The sequence below is a fragment of the Nelumbo lutea genome, chromosome 3 (assembly GCF_056320005.1).
Source record: "Nelumbo lutea isolate HS-2025 chromosome 3, American lotus-T2T, whole genome shotgun sequence".
Taxonomy (NCBI): domain Eukaryota; kingdom Viridiplantae; phylum Streptophyta; class Magnoliopsida; order Proteales; family Nelumbonaceae; genus Nelumbo; species Nelumbo lutea.
In genome coordinates, this window is record NC_142686.1 from 79,334,671 (window position 1) to 79,349,038 (window position 14,368).

The 14,368-nt window shown below is 41.8% G+C and overlaps 1 protein-coding gene across 1 annotated transcript; it reads left to right on the top strand.

The window, feature by feature from the left end:
* Positions 1-2,516: 2,516 nt before the first annotated feature.
* Positions 2,517-7,203, top strand: LOC148865927 (Tetratricopeptide repeat (TPR)-like superfamily protein). Its single transcript, XM_088975611.1, has 2 exons — positions 2,517-4,830; positions 6,801-7,203. Exon 1 carries the CDS (start codon positions 2,630-2,632, stop codon positions 4,496-4,498), a length of 1,869 nt encoding a protein of 622 aa, XP_088831737.1. The 5' UTR covers positions 2,517-2,629; the 3' UTR covers positions 4,499-4,830; positions 6,801-7,203.
* Positions 7,204-14,368: the final 7,165 nt, after the last annotated feature.

Genomic DNA, 14,368 nt, shown 5'->3' on the forward strand with positions numbered 1-14,368 from the left:
TTAATAAATTATAGTGGCATTATTAAAAAATAAATTAAAAAGAATTAAATTTAATATATAAAAATATTTTAGACTAAGAAATATGGGAATTTTCCCACTTTCGAGTATTAAAAAAACCATATTTAAAATAAAAAATGTTAATATATATCTATGGTCGGGTCAATTCAGCTTTGGTCTGTTTATAAATGGCCAAACCGAAATTGATCTAACTTGGTCAGGTTGGAAAGTTGCTGAATCAAAGTCGAATGGAAAATACTAGAAAACCGATAAACTCGGGTCGAGTTCTATCGAATTGGTTATTAAAAAGTTAAAATATAAAACATTTATGTACTCTTATATGTTTCTATTGTTTAACTTTCGCTTAACAAAGCTCGTACATCATACGAGTATCTGCAAGTATATATATAAAGAGAGAACTTTGAGTGTATTGGACCACCCAGGATTCAACCATGCTAGGTTATTTTTTCATTGGTGCTTATAACCAAGAGACTAAGAGTTTCGGAGTTAGCTTTGACTCTTTGAATTAAATTAGACTTCTTCACGGTTGTGGTGGGTAGCATGAATAGGAAGTTCAACAAAAAGGATCTCTATTTGATTTTCTTTTAGTGGTTTTATTTGCTCTTTGGTGCGAATTCATGATCTGGGAACTACACGAATATAATTTTTTTTTCATTTATTTACTTTGTTGAAGTTTTTTGAGCGAATACTTCCCTATTTCATTGCTCATATAAAGAAGGGAAAATCTATGATGCGGAAAAGATATGGTATGCAGAAGCCTTTTTGTGGTAACCATAGTTCCCATGGTGAATAATAGATTACTTTACTAAGAAATACTTTAACCCTAAACAAAATTTAATTTCCATGAACTAGGGTTGCTAAAACTCAAAACTTTTTGATTGAAAAGGTGAGGAATGCAAGACATTTCATAGTTATCTTAGAAAAAAAAAAACAAGAAGAGATATTGTATTGTGTTCGGCTGAATTGCAAGCTCAACTAAGCAAACGTGATTTAGGGATGTAGCACAATTCATAGTTATCATAGAAAAAACAAGGAAAGATGTTCTATTATTTGGTTGAAATGCAAGCCCAATTCAGTAAACTTAATTGAGCTTATCTCCAGTATACAAATAGATAGGAATAGAGTAGATATACATAGATCCAAATTTCACCGATATTTAGGGCTTATTCGTTTGCTTTAAAGTTTTACATCTGAAAGTGCAATAATTACATTATTAGATATATTGGTATTAGTGAACTTTTCTTTCCTTTGAACTCTAAATGTAGAGAATGTTGTTCTGAATTCTAAAAATTATCAAATATCCATTTTGACCCCATATATAAGGGTTTTTTGTTTGTCTTTTTGGGGGTATCATTGGAGAACAAAAAGTTGTATGATTGCACTTTAAGAGATAAGAGAAAACCAATAACCAATTTTCTCTAGGCTTCGTTTGGTTCATGGGAAGATTTAGGTCGGGTGGGAAAAGATGGGATGAGATGGGATGGGATGGGAAGGTGTAAAAATTTATACTTCCCTTGTTTGGTTTTATATGGGAAAAATAATGGGAAAACACTATTCATCATCTCCGACAATACCGTCGGAGATGATGAATAATGCTTCTCCCAATCTTCCACTACCCGTCGCATTGCCGCATCGTTGTACGTGATTACATTTTTGTGCAGTAGAAATGCGTGCGCCCACAGATCCCTTGAAAGCATCTGCCTAGCAGAAGCGACCGTTTGGTTCAATTCGCAGATGACAGTTCACTGGCATTTGGAATGTGGTTGCCTTGGAAGGAGGGTTACTATAAGCTTCAGTATTGTTGGTTAATATCAGCTTTAGTTTTCATTATCGCTGGATTTCAGCCGGTTAATCTCAGCTTCAGTATCATTGGACCTGTTAATCTCAACTTCAGCCTCAACTGTTAATCTCAGCCTCGACTAGTTATTATCACTTTGAATTTCAACCACAACATCGATTCTTTGCTGAAGTGAAAGATTCTCACTTCGAGGGGCGTCGACAGAGAATGTCACCAAAAGTGACCGTCCTCAAGGAAGGGGAGGTAGCAGATTGCCGATGGTTTTGGTGCGACCCCTCCAGCTCCTGCTTCTGGGTTTGAACGTCATTGTCATATAACCAACTCCTCTTATGTATTTTCCACACAAGCTGTTCCTCACTCCCTCCTCTTTCTCAAAATTTTCCACTGGGGTCGTACTAAAATCGTGTGACCCCAAATCCATGATTTTGGGATCTGACATCCCACATATTTATCATCCCATCCCTCTTTTTCCCTCAAAACAAATGATAGAAAAGAGTATTTTTAGAATATTCTCTTTTTCTCGTTCCCATCCCACAAATCAAACGGAGCCTTAAAGCTAAAAATTTCCTCTTAATAGAGACAAACACTTGGTGTTATTTAGATTAGGGTCCATGGGATCCGTCGGATCGGACCCGATCCATTGACAGCCCTGACTATCGTTTCGAACTTGAATAGAAATCGAAACTCCGCGGACAACTTCAACTCCGCAATCGTTACACTAGCAGTTCCTCCGTTTACCACTTAGGCACTCTCACCTCTCACTAGCAACAGATAGAGTAGAGAACCCTCTCTTTTTTGTTTGCTTGTTTGCCAATGCAAACCAAGAAACCTGCAATCCTTTGTTTGTTTGTTCGATTCTCTTTCTCGACAGTGTTAGCTCGTAACCCCGGAAAACCCTTTTTTTCTTTCTCACTTTCCACGCTAAGCTATCCAGAAACCGCCAAGTCCCACACACTCAAGACATGTATTGCTCTCCTGCGTTCACGCGCCTCCTCCAAACCCAAACTGAAGCAAATCCATGCCTTCTCTATCAGACATGGTGTCCCTCTTACCAGCACGGACTTGGGTAAGCACCTCATCTTCACTCTCGTGTCCCTTTCAGGCCCCATGACCTATGCCCACCATATCTTCTCCCAAATCCAGAACCCTAACATCTTCACTTGGAACACAATGATCAGAGGTTATGCTGAGAGTGATAATCCCAGGCCAGCCATTGAACTCTATTACCAAATGCACTCCCTTTGTATTGAACCTGACACTCATACCTACCCTTTTCTTCTCAAGGCTTGTGCAAAGGTATTGGATGTTAGACTAGGTGAAGGGATACATTGCATTGTTATAAGGAATGGGTTTGAGTCCTTGGTCTTTGTTCAGAATGCACTAGTTCATCTGTACGCTGCATGTGGGCTTGATGAGCGTGCACACAAGTTGTTTGAACTAACGCCCAAAGGAGACCTGGTGACCTGGAATTGCGTGATAAATGGGTTTGCCGTTAATGGGAGACCTAACGAGGTTCTCACCCTTTTCAGGGAAATGTGTTTTGAGGGTGTTAAGCCAGATGGGTTCACCATGGTTAGCTTGCTTACTGCTTGTGCAGAGCTTGGAGCTTTGTCTTTGGGCCGGAGAGCCCATGTATACATGTTTAAGGTTGGTTTGAATGAGAACTTGCATTCTGGGAATGCCCTTATAGATCTATATGCCAAGTGTGGAAGTATTAGAGAAGCACATATGGTCTTTCACGAAATGGAGCTGAAGAGCGTAGTCTCTTGGACTTCCTTGATTGTTGGTTTGGCTGTTAATGGGTTTGGTAATGAAGCACTCGAACTTTTTGAGGAGTTGGAGAGAGAAGGACTAAAACCTACTGAGATTACTTTTGTTGGGGTCTTATATGCTTGTAGTCACTGTGGAATGGTGGATGAGGGGTTTGGGTACTTTAAGAAGATGGAGGAGGAATATGGCATTGTGCCTAAGATAGAGCACTATGGTTGTATGGTTGATTTGCTTGGTAGGGCAGGGTTGGTACAAGAGGCACATGATTTTATTCAAAGCATGCCATTGAAGTCCAATGCTGTTACCTGGAGAACCTTACTTGGTGCTTGCACAATACATGGGCATTTGACTCTTGGAGAGGTGGCACGAGCCCACCTTCTTAGACTAGAACCTAGACACTGTGGGGACTATGTACTCCTCTCAAATCTATATGCATCTGAGAGGAGGTGGTCAGATGCACAAAAGGTGAGGAAGACAATGTTAAGGAAAGGGGTGAGGAAATTCCCTGGGCATAGCCTTGTTGAGCTAGGGAATTGTGTCCATGAATTTGTCATGGGGGATAGATCACATCCACAAAATAAGGAGATATATGAGAAACTAGAGGAGATAATGATTCTATTAAAATTGGAAGGATACGTGCCTCACACATCAGCAGTGCTTGCAGACATAGAAGAAGAGGAAAAGGAGAATGCTTTGAGTTATCATAGTGAGAAGATTGCAATTGCCTTTGCACTCATCAATACCATCCCTCATACTCCAATAACAGTGATTAAAAACCTGAGAGTGTGCGGAGACTGCCATCTGGTGCTTAAGCTAATCTCAAAGGTCTATGATCGAGAGATTGTTGTCAGGGATAGTAGTCGGTTTCACCATTTTAGAGGTGGATCTTGTTCTTGTGGGGATTATTGGTGAACTGCCCCTCTGGTGATTATTAATTATTATAGGCCAACTCTTTGTATTAATTATACTATAGTAGGTTTAACTGAGAAATCAATATCAGTGATCCTACAAAAAAGGATGAGATGCTAACATCTAGAACCAGTTAACCAGATCACCATTCAACGACATGCATTATGGAAATCTACCAAGACAAAACTTCATAGGATTTACTTTGGTCTTAGCTGAAATGAACTTTTACCAACTTGGCTTGGGCTTGTGGACTTGGCTAGGCACAGGCTCAATGTGCTCATGAAGCGACTATATTGAATTTGGAAGTTCAATTACATGCATGATGTATTCTGCAAGTAAGCTCTAGTTCAATTTTCCTTTTCTTGATTTTACACACATATAGTTATATGGTTTTATATATCTTGAAATAAAGATATATATTGAGCTGATACTGTAGTTCGTTTTTCTGGCTCTTCTTTTTCTTATGCTTGTGAATTGTAAGCAGTTCATGTATTGTGAATCCATGAAGTCAAGTTAGATGTCCAGTTTAAAGCGTCTTATTAGCAGAGTACCAAGTGGATATCTATATTCATTTTGGTGGAGCATAAACTATTAAATCACAATGTTGTTATAGTCAATTTTGATCTATTGAGATGAAATTCATTGCAAAGTTCCTATCATGTTGACTGAAAGAAATAAAACATCTATCAAGGGAGCCTAACTCTACATTTGGAGGAAAACCAACTCATGTAAAAAAAAAAAAAACTTGCCTAATGCTAATGTTATAGCAGAAGGCAGAAGCAAAGAAAGTAAAATTGAAGGAAAAATCTATAATCAAGGGAGTAAGCACATGGGTACACAGTTCCCTCTTTCATCAGTTGTGGAACCTGAACCAAAAAACATATAAGTTCGAAATATAAAACCATGAAAATATGTAAGACAATAGAGCTAATTGGAGAATATTTCCAGACACTAAGTTAAAAAATGATCTTTCTATAATTGTATACCAGGCTATAATCTTGGAGTGAATACCTTGTTGTTCCACTCCTTTTCACATAAATTTTTATTAATGAAAATTCTGCTACTTATAAGGAAAAGGTAAAAATATCAGAAATCTCATCCTAGAAATTCAAAAAGAAAATCAATGTGTTGATTTTGTTATTGCTAAAAGTTTGAAGAAATTTCTATAGATGAAAACTGGGTGAATTAGAGTATTAGTTGGAAATTGTGTATTTTGTCTTGCCTGGAAAGCAACGAGGGATAGACTTCTTGTTTGGAAGAGAAACAGTAAAATCTCTGAAAGAACCATGATTCATGTTCAGAGAGAATTGAAGGGGAAGCAGAGTTCTGTACCACCTACAGTGTAAATAACGGGTTAGTTGATTAAGTTTGAGATGGTTCTATTTAGATAGGAACCTCAAATTTTTAAATGAGTTGAAGAGAATTTTGGAGTTTGGCTTTTGAGATCTATTATGGGAGATGGAGAGGGATCCAATGGCTCCCTACCAGTTATCCTTTATTTTCCTGGTTGTCTGTATTACTTACAAATTATAACAGGGAGGTCACATTAATAACCCCATTACCCCATACATTGCTATCTTATATGATATATGGTTCCAACACCACACAACAGTATTGATTATATAGGTGTTGGGGGTAAAAAGCATTTCTTTATTTACTTTCTTTGTGTGTGTGTGTGTGTGGGTCAGCTTTGTGCAGGGTTGGTGACAGGTTGTTGGGAGTAAAATGTAATTTGACTATTGTATTTTTGTGTCTGTTGGGAAGTGGTCTTGGTTGGGGGTTGTCTTCTTGTCAAGTTCGGAAAACTTCTGCAAAGAGAGCTCAGTTGGTCAAAGTAAGGGCTTGGGTGTCTCTTTCTATGCCTAGAACTCTTTTGTTCTTAGGCGATTTAATTGTTGCAGATACTCATCATGGGTTTGGGCGATTTGGGGTTCTCAAAGCTCTTTTTCTCCTTTAAGATTCTATGTTTCTCTTCTTCCTTGGCAAACCTTTACCAATGGAAAAAATCAATAGAATCTTCACTGTAGTCGTTGATAGTTCAGAATCAGTTGAGGAGGTCCTTTTTATAATTTTGATATATTTCTATCTATATGTGGATGTACTCCTAAATCAACTTTGCTGTGATTTTTTTGTCAACTTCTCAAGATGATCTGTTATACTTAGAATTTATTATTTTTCCTATGTTAGTTATCCCAAAGAAAATGACCTATTCTATGTCCTAATCTTGTCAGTTTATTTACATCTTTTTGTATCCATATTGTGGTCTACTTTTCCATTAACAAGCTCATTTGGATTTGCAAAGCAGGGTTTCAGGGGAGATGATGATCTATTGTGCCAGGCTTTTTGCTTCAGAATAAAATGGAAGCTCCAGTTGAATGCATCCACATGGATCTCCGCTGAATGCATGACAAGGTTACCTCAAACCCAGTCCGCACACCAGAAAAATGAAGAAGATGAAAAAAGAAGTGCATGTCTGTCAGATTTGTGTTCATGTTTGTTTCTGGATATCTTACTGATCCATATCATTTTTTACTGGCGAGTAACTATATTGCTCATTCATTGAATTCTCTAACAAGAGTTGATGCTATAAAAGATGAGACAAATCTTCTCTTTTGTAAACGAGTTTTGGTTGTTCATGTTTGTTTCTGGATATCTTACTGATCCATATCATTTTTTACTGGCGAGTAACTATATTGCTCATTCATTGAATTCTCTAACAAGAGTTGATGCTATAAAAGATGAGACAAATCTTCTCTTTTGTAAACGAGTTTTGGTTGTGAAACTAAGGTGGCGTTTGATAAAGCTGAAGTCTGATTTCCGACAAGGGATGATTTTCTGCTTTTAAGAGGCTCTGAAAAGAGAAAGGTTTAATTTAACTGAATGAGATGGTTGTTCAGCGGGCCATCCAAATGAGCTTGTTAATGGAAAAGATAGTTTGAGTTTGAGCAATTCTCCAGCATCTGAAACTGTGAAGTTTATTATTTTACCCTTAGAAATAAATAGTTTGATAATATTATAATAATAAAAAGAATATTAAATAAAATATTATGATTTATTGAATTAAATAATTATTTATTATTTAATTAATAATAATATTTATTTATTATTATTAACTAATAATAAAAAGAATATTAAATAAAATATTATGATTTATTGAATTAAATAATTATTTATTATTTAATTAATAATAATATTTATTTATTATTATTAACTAATAATGAATAAAAATATTTTAATTATTATTATTAAACATATTATTAGAGATTCTTATTACTAATATTATTATTTATTTAAATAAAGAAATGATAGCCATCCATCCATGCTTCCATTTCCAAGTTTGGATCTATGGACATGTGAGGATGGAGTTCCTTATTTCTGCAGTTCCTACACTTGATAAAAAGAGTGGATGTCTGTTCAACCATATAAATGATAGCCATCCATCCATGCTTCCATTTCCAAGTTTGTTGAGTTGCTTGATCAATCTCCACTTGATTAGTTCAAGCAGCAATTGCGACTAGATATGGGAGGCAATTAAGACGTATGCAGTCTTCATCAACAGGTTTATTCGGTTAGGAAATAGTTCAATTGGTTTAAGCTCAAGGATGCCATTTCTTACATAAATGAAGTGGTATTGACAAAATTTGATGCTGTACGGTGCTATTTCTTGATGGAAAGATGGACGACCTCGACCTGTGCACCTCAATCATCAAAAACATCAAAGATGTAATGGAAACAGATCGATGCCCGTGTTTGGACCGGAGAACTTTGAACTCTTAAGCTACGTGAGGATTGGTGATGTAATCTAACTCAACAACTTGTTTCCAGCACCGAAGAATGCAGAACGCAGAACATCAGCGCAGGGAATAGTTTTTTCGGAGAAATACGGAAAGACCCATGCGGAATTCTGAATTCCAGCCCCCCTACTACTAGTCCTCTCCTCCCTATAAATCACATCCTGTTCGTGAAATTGGCATTAATTCACGGTTAGATGCATTCCTCCTGTATATAAAGCTATAAAATTCTCTCCCCAATTTATTTTTTAATTCTTTTCTCTTTTCCCTCCCTTATAAATTAACAGGAAGACGATGATTAGGAATATCCGAATATGGATTCATAAAATTCCAATATATTAATAATGGTTCTTTATATTTCAGAATAATTTTGCTGATGATATGAATATATGTTCATTGGTACCGGTAAAATCTTGGCCTCTTGGGGAAGGATGAGAAATTTGAGAATGGGTTCGTGTCTCAAGGCATGTAATGATGCAATGCCAAAAGCCAGGACCGTAACCCAGTATTATGTGAAAATTATATAAATTTTGTTGAATAGTATTAAAATAATAATATTAATAAAAAAATATTTGTTATTTTAATTTATCTTCAAAATTTTAATATCTGCATTCAATTATTAATATTTATAAAATGCTAATATTATTAATATTATAAAAATATTGTAAAAATATTAATAAAGCAGAGGCAGTGAAGTGGGGAACAGCCCCATGAGCAACGAGAAGCAGCGGGTGATGTTCATTGGACCATCATCGCCACTGCCGATCGGACAAGGTGCTAAGTCTGGAACGAACCCCACACAAGGTTGAGTCATCCCGGATCGGGAAGAAGGGGACAATCACTCCTACCGCCATCACTGTCATCAACGGCGGTCGAAAGCGAGAAACAGAGTTGCCGCCATCACGTCTCCCTCTCGTCTCTCCTCTCTCCTCTCCTCTTTCTCTCTTTCTCTCTCTTCCAATCCTTCACCGTGTTCATCCTCGAAGTCTCCCAAGTCTCGTTTCTATAGAACCAGCACCATAACAACCCACTATACCCTCCGATCGTCTGCATCGTCAACCTCGACACCCCGATCGATGACCCAGAAGCCGATAATTTCCGATACATCATCGTTGCTAGGCTCATTAATTCAATTTCACTATGATGTGGTTTGGTTTGTGATGTAGGCACACCTGGCCCGGACCAGTAGGACGCCTGCGCGTATTCGAAGGAGGCGCTTAGAGCAGACCCAATCAGGGGGCGCGTGGACAGAGGTCGGCATGCAACCCGGAACCAACGGCGCGGGCGCATTTGGTGGCCTCCGATGACCACACACCTCATGCCCTGACAGGCGGCCTCAAGTATAAATTGAGTGCTACCCCTTTAAAGGTAAACATTTGGAACTTGAATTTGAATTTAAGAACTCGTACTCCCTTTGTGGCCTCGTCCACTTCACATTGCACCTATACTAACTTTACCGTTGGAGTCTTCACCTCAGGTACTAATGCCGGGTCTCTGATATCCTACCTCATCTGCTCCTCGTAAGACCGGCCTACCTGCCCTCGTGTCACAACCTGACACGGGTTTAGCCTTGCCTACGTTTGGGAAAAGTGATGTTATCTTCAGGCAAATCTCCAAAAGCTTAACGTACTCTTTGATGAGGGGTGGTCGACCTCCTTTGGTGCCTAACCTTGGCACTCCTAGACCAATGTCCCTTGCGGGGCAGCCCTGGTTACCGGCTAGCATGGCTACTAGGGTTCCTCATAGACGCACACATGCTTATGGGGATAGTGCATGGATCGACACTGTGCCACCAACACTTAAGGAAGGCTTGGCATGCGGGCTTGGCTTAAGCATGACCCTTCACCATGGTAGCCCCTTGCCTAAGTTGAATGAGCTATCCCATTGCCCATAGCGCATGGGTATGTTTCGGCCCAAGCGGTTGCCTATCATCATCAACACATCAGGTGCCTATATGATCGGCATAGACGAGTCCCTCTCATCAGCGCCCAATTGCCTCTCATCATGGCTGTCCCCCTTTAGCACGTAAGAGATGCCTCCCATGGTCTGGTTAGAGCTAGTAGAGAACCCCGACCATGCGAACTGAGGTCATAATCCAGTGCTACTGAACTTGGTGGAGTCATCACATTGAGCAACTCTTAGCCCCAAGCACACATAAGGCTTGTCCTGGCTGGCCTTGGCCTAGACGCCAAACCGGTTTCTTCCGCTACAGAACTACCCCATGACACTTGGCTGCCCCTAGGCCTCAGACTACTCAACCATGCCTTAGCTTGGAAGAGAATTTACTGTGTTGCCCTCAACCTACTTTCCCCCCAAAAAAAAATTGGCATCGATTGTGGGAATGGTTGCTACAACTTCCCTTAACTTAATTTACTCTAAGAAGCTCAAGCAATAACTCCTAAGCTTTAGTGGACGTGCTAGCCAACTGCTGAGGAGCTTTTGACCTCCCAGCCGAGGAAGGGACAAATCAATAGAGTCCCATGATTATCGTCGAGACCAAGAACACCACTACTGTCGAAGAGAAGACTCCCAGGATGAAGGCTGGTGGTCAGGCCACCACAGCCTCCCTTTGAGGGCTGAGGACCGACACTACACCTCTCCCTCCCGCATCTCGAACCTCCTAGACCTTCTGAACGACAAGCGGGTCAGGGGACACAGACGCACGCCCGCATCAGCATACTCGAGGAACCAGGCTGATCCACACCGCATCCGAGAGAACCAAGACGGGGCCCAAGCTCACCTTGACCAAAGAATCGTTGACCTACAAGCACAGCTCGACGCCATCAAGGATGAGTTTCGCCAAGTTAGGGAGAGCCAAGCTGAAGCCTTGGCCAGCTAGAACCCTCCGTCTGGGAGAATGGACGCTTTCACCCCTAACATTATCTCTTAACCTCCCGCACCGCACTTTAAAGCGCTCGCACTCGAGATGTACGACGGGATGACAGACCTGGACAATCACTTGGAAAGTTTCAAGGCGCTCATATTCCTCTACGGATATTCCGACGCCCTGACGTGCCAGACTTTCCAAGTGACCTTCAAGGGGGCAGCTCGCCGGTGGTTCTCTAGACTCCCCTTCGGTCCATCGGCTCATGGGAACAATTCGCCAACCTCTTCCTCGCCCACTTCATCTATAGCAAGAAATGCTAGAAGAGTGTCGTCTCTCTCATGGTCGTCTAACAAAAGCGTAGTGAGAGCCTGCGGTCCTACATCGACTACTATAAGATGGAAGAACTCGAAGTCTAGGACCTCGACTCCATGGTCTCCATGCACGCCGCCATCAACGGCCTCCTACTAGGCTCAACCCTCAAGTGCTCGGTAGCCAAGATGAAGGAGAGGCTGACCACCATCACGGAGGCCCAGAGAAGAAGAGAAGAAATGGAGATAGCCGCAAAAACAACAACAACAACAAGGACAACAAGAAACCACAAACCTTGGCCCTGGCTTACAACAAATACACGCCACTCAACTCCACCTGAACACAGATCCTCATGCAAGTAGGGAAAGAGGAGTACGTGAAGTGGCCAGAGAAAATGAAGAGGAACCCCAAGAAGGAAAACCTGAAGAAGTACTACAAGTATCACTGCGACACTAACCATGGCACCGATGATTGCTATGAGTTGAAAAATGAAGTTGAGTTCCTCATCCGTCGAGGCAAGGCCAGCACCATGTCCTTGCACCAGCTGCAGCAATAACAACAGCTAGCCAGTGTCATAGACATCATCATTGGGGGCATGACCTCGGGTGGAGCCTCAGCCTCGGCCCGCAAGGCCTATGCTATACAGTTGAACATCAAAGAGCCAACTCCCAAGAAGCCAAAGCAAAATGAAGCCCTCGCGTTCATAGACGAGGACTTGAAGGGGATCTTAGTCCCCCATGACAATACGCTCGTAGTATCCGCCATCATCGCAAATTTTATGATGAAGATGATACTGGTGGGTAGCAACTCCTCAACTGACATCCTCTTCTATGATGCATTCGAGAGAATGAAGCGGCTTCTCCGGAAATGTGGTTAGACCGGAGGGAAGAATCACCCTACTAGTCATAGTAGGGACAAAACCTCGGCAGGTGACAAGGATGAACGAGTTCTTGCTCGTGATGATTGGATCCCCCTACAACTACAATGCCATCATAGGGAGGCTAACCCTCCATGTGCTCAGGGCAACCATCTCCTCCTACCACCTTGCCCTCAAATTCCCAACTGAGCATGGCGTTGGAGTCATTCGAGGGGGGGGGGGGAATCAATAAGTCGCCCACTAGTGCTATGTGGTCGCACTAAAGGGTAAGAGCAAGGAAGCCCTACCGCTTGAGGGCCTCGACCTCAGGGAGGAACCAACGAGCTGAGGCCAACTGACCGAGGACCTCATCTTGGTTCCCCTAGACGAGGCCGAGCCTGAGAAAGCAGTTTGCATCGGATCCAACCTTCCCCTAGAGAGCCTATCCAAACTAATAAGTTTCCTCAGAATCAATGCCAATGTCCTCTGGATATAACTAGATCAAGATGCACCCCAAGGAGGAAGAGAAGACCCCATTCATCACCGAGCATGACACGTACTGTTACAAAGTCATGCCCTTCAGCCTCAAGAATGCTGGGGCCACCTACCAACACCTCGTTAACAAAGTCTTCAAGCATCAGATGGGGAGAAATGTCGAAGCCTACACAGACGACATGATGGTGAAGAGCCTGAAGGCCAACTAACACACCTTGGACCTAGTCGAGACTTTTGACACCTTGCGAAGATACAACATGAAGCTCAACCCCAACAAGCATGCCTTTGGCGTCACATTAGGCAAGTTCTTAGGCTTGTTGTCATGTAGCGAGGTATAGAGGCTAACCTAGAGAAGATCCGAGCTATCTTGGACATGGCACCAAACCAGTCGGTCAAGGAAACTTAGATACTCATCGGTCGAGTGGCTGCCCTCAACCGCTTCATGTTGAAGTCAGCTGACCGCTGCCTACCTTTCTTCCGAGCCATCAAGAAATTGAAAGGCTTTCAATGGAGGAAGAGTGTCAACATGCCTTTGAAGAATTAAAGCACTACCTCGCCTTGCCTCCCCTCCTCACTCGGCCACTCCCATGAGACGTGTTGTACCCGTATCTCTTGGCTAGGGACGATGACATCAACTCAGTACTAATTAGAGAAGATGGAGCATAGAGACTAATTTACTATGTTAGCAAGGTCCTCTTGATGCTGAGACATAGTATCTCGAAGTAGAAAAACTAGCCCTCACCCTTGTGGTCTTGGCCAGGAAGCTCAGGCCTTATTTCCAAGCCCACGCCATCACGGTCCTAACAAACCAACTTCTTAAAGCCGTCCTCGCCAAGCCAGAAGCCTCGGGACAAATGATCAAGTGGACCGTCAAGCTATCTGAGTTTGACCTACAGTACCAGTCGAGCCGCAATCAAAGCACAAGCTTTGGCTGATTTTGTGACAAAATGCACCTTCAGTTGATCCCTCCGCCAAGCCCTTAAAGAAGAGCAAGAAGAAAGGCATAAGCTGGCCAAGTACGAAGGAGCTTGGTCCACCTGGAAGTTGTTTTTGATGGATCATTCAACTCTAAGGGAAGTGGAGCCGGTCTTGTACTCCTCAACCCGGATAACACCGAAGTAGGGTATGTGTTGAGGTTTGACTTCTTGACCTCCAATAATGAAGCCGAGTATGAGGCCCTCCTCGCCGGATTACAGCTCGCGAAAGACCTCAGCTCCCAACACATTGAGGTCTTCAGTGACTCTCAATTGGTAGTGAATCAAGTTTACAGGGAGTACGAGGTCAGGGAGCAAAGCATGACCAAATACCTTGCCAAGGTGTAGGAGCTAGCCCGCCACTTCCAGCACCTCTCCCTACGGCAAGTTTCACGATCTGAGAACATGAGAACTGGTACCCTATCCAAGTTGGCAAACACCTCGGCCACACTGTCCACATGGAGAAGTTAGCTCACCCCACCATTGAAGAAGTCCAAGTACTCCCAGTGCAGGCCGAGCCATCCTGGATGAATCCCATCATTGCCTTCCTCTTGACCGAGCAGTTGCTTGACAACATGAATCAGACCAAATGAATCCATTGGCAGGCTTCCCACTACACTT

Excerpts from the sequence above, each read along its gene's own strand:
- LOC148865927 (XM_088975611.1), top strand. The coding sequence starts at position 2,630 with ATGCAAACCAAGAAACCTGCAATCCTTTGTTTGTTTGTTCGATTCTCT.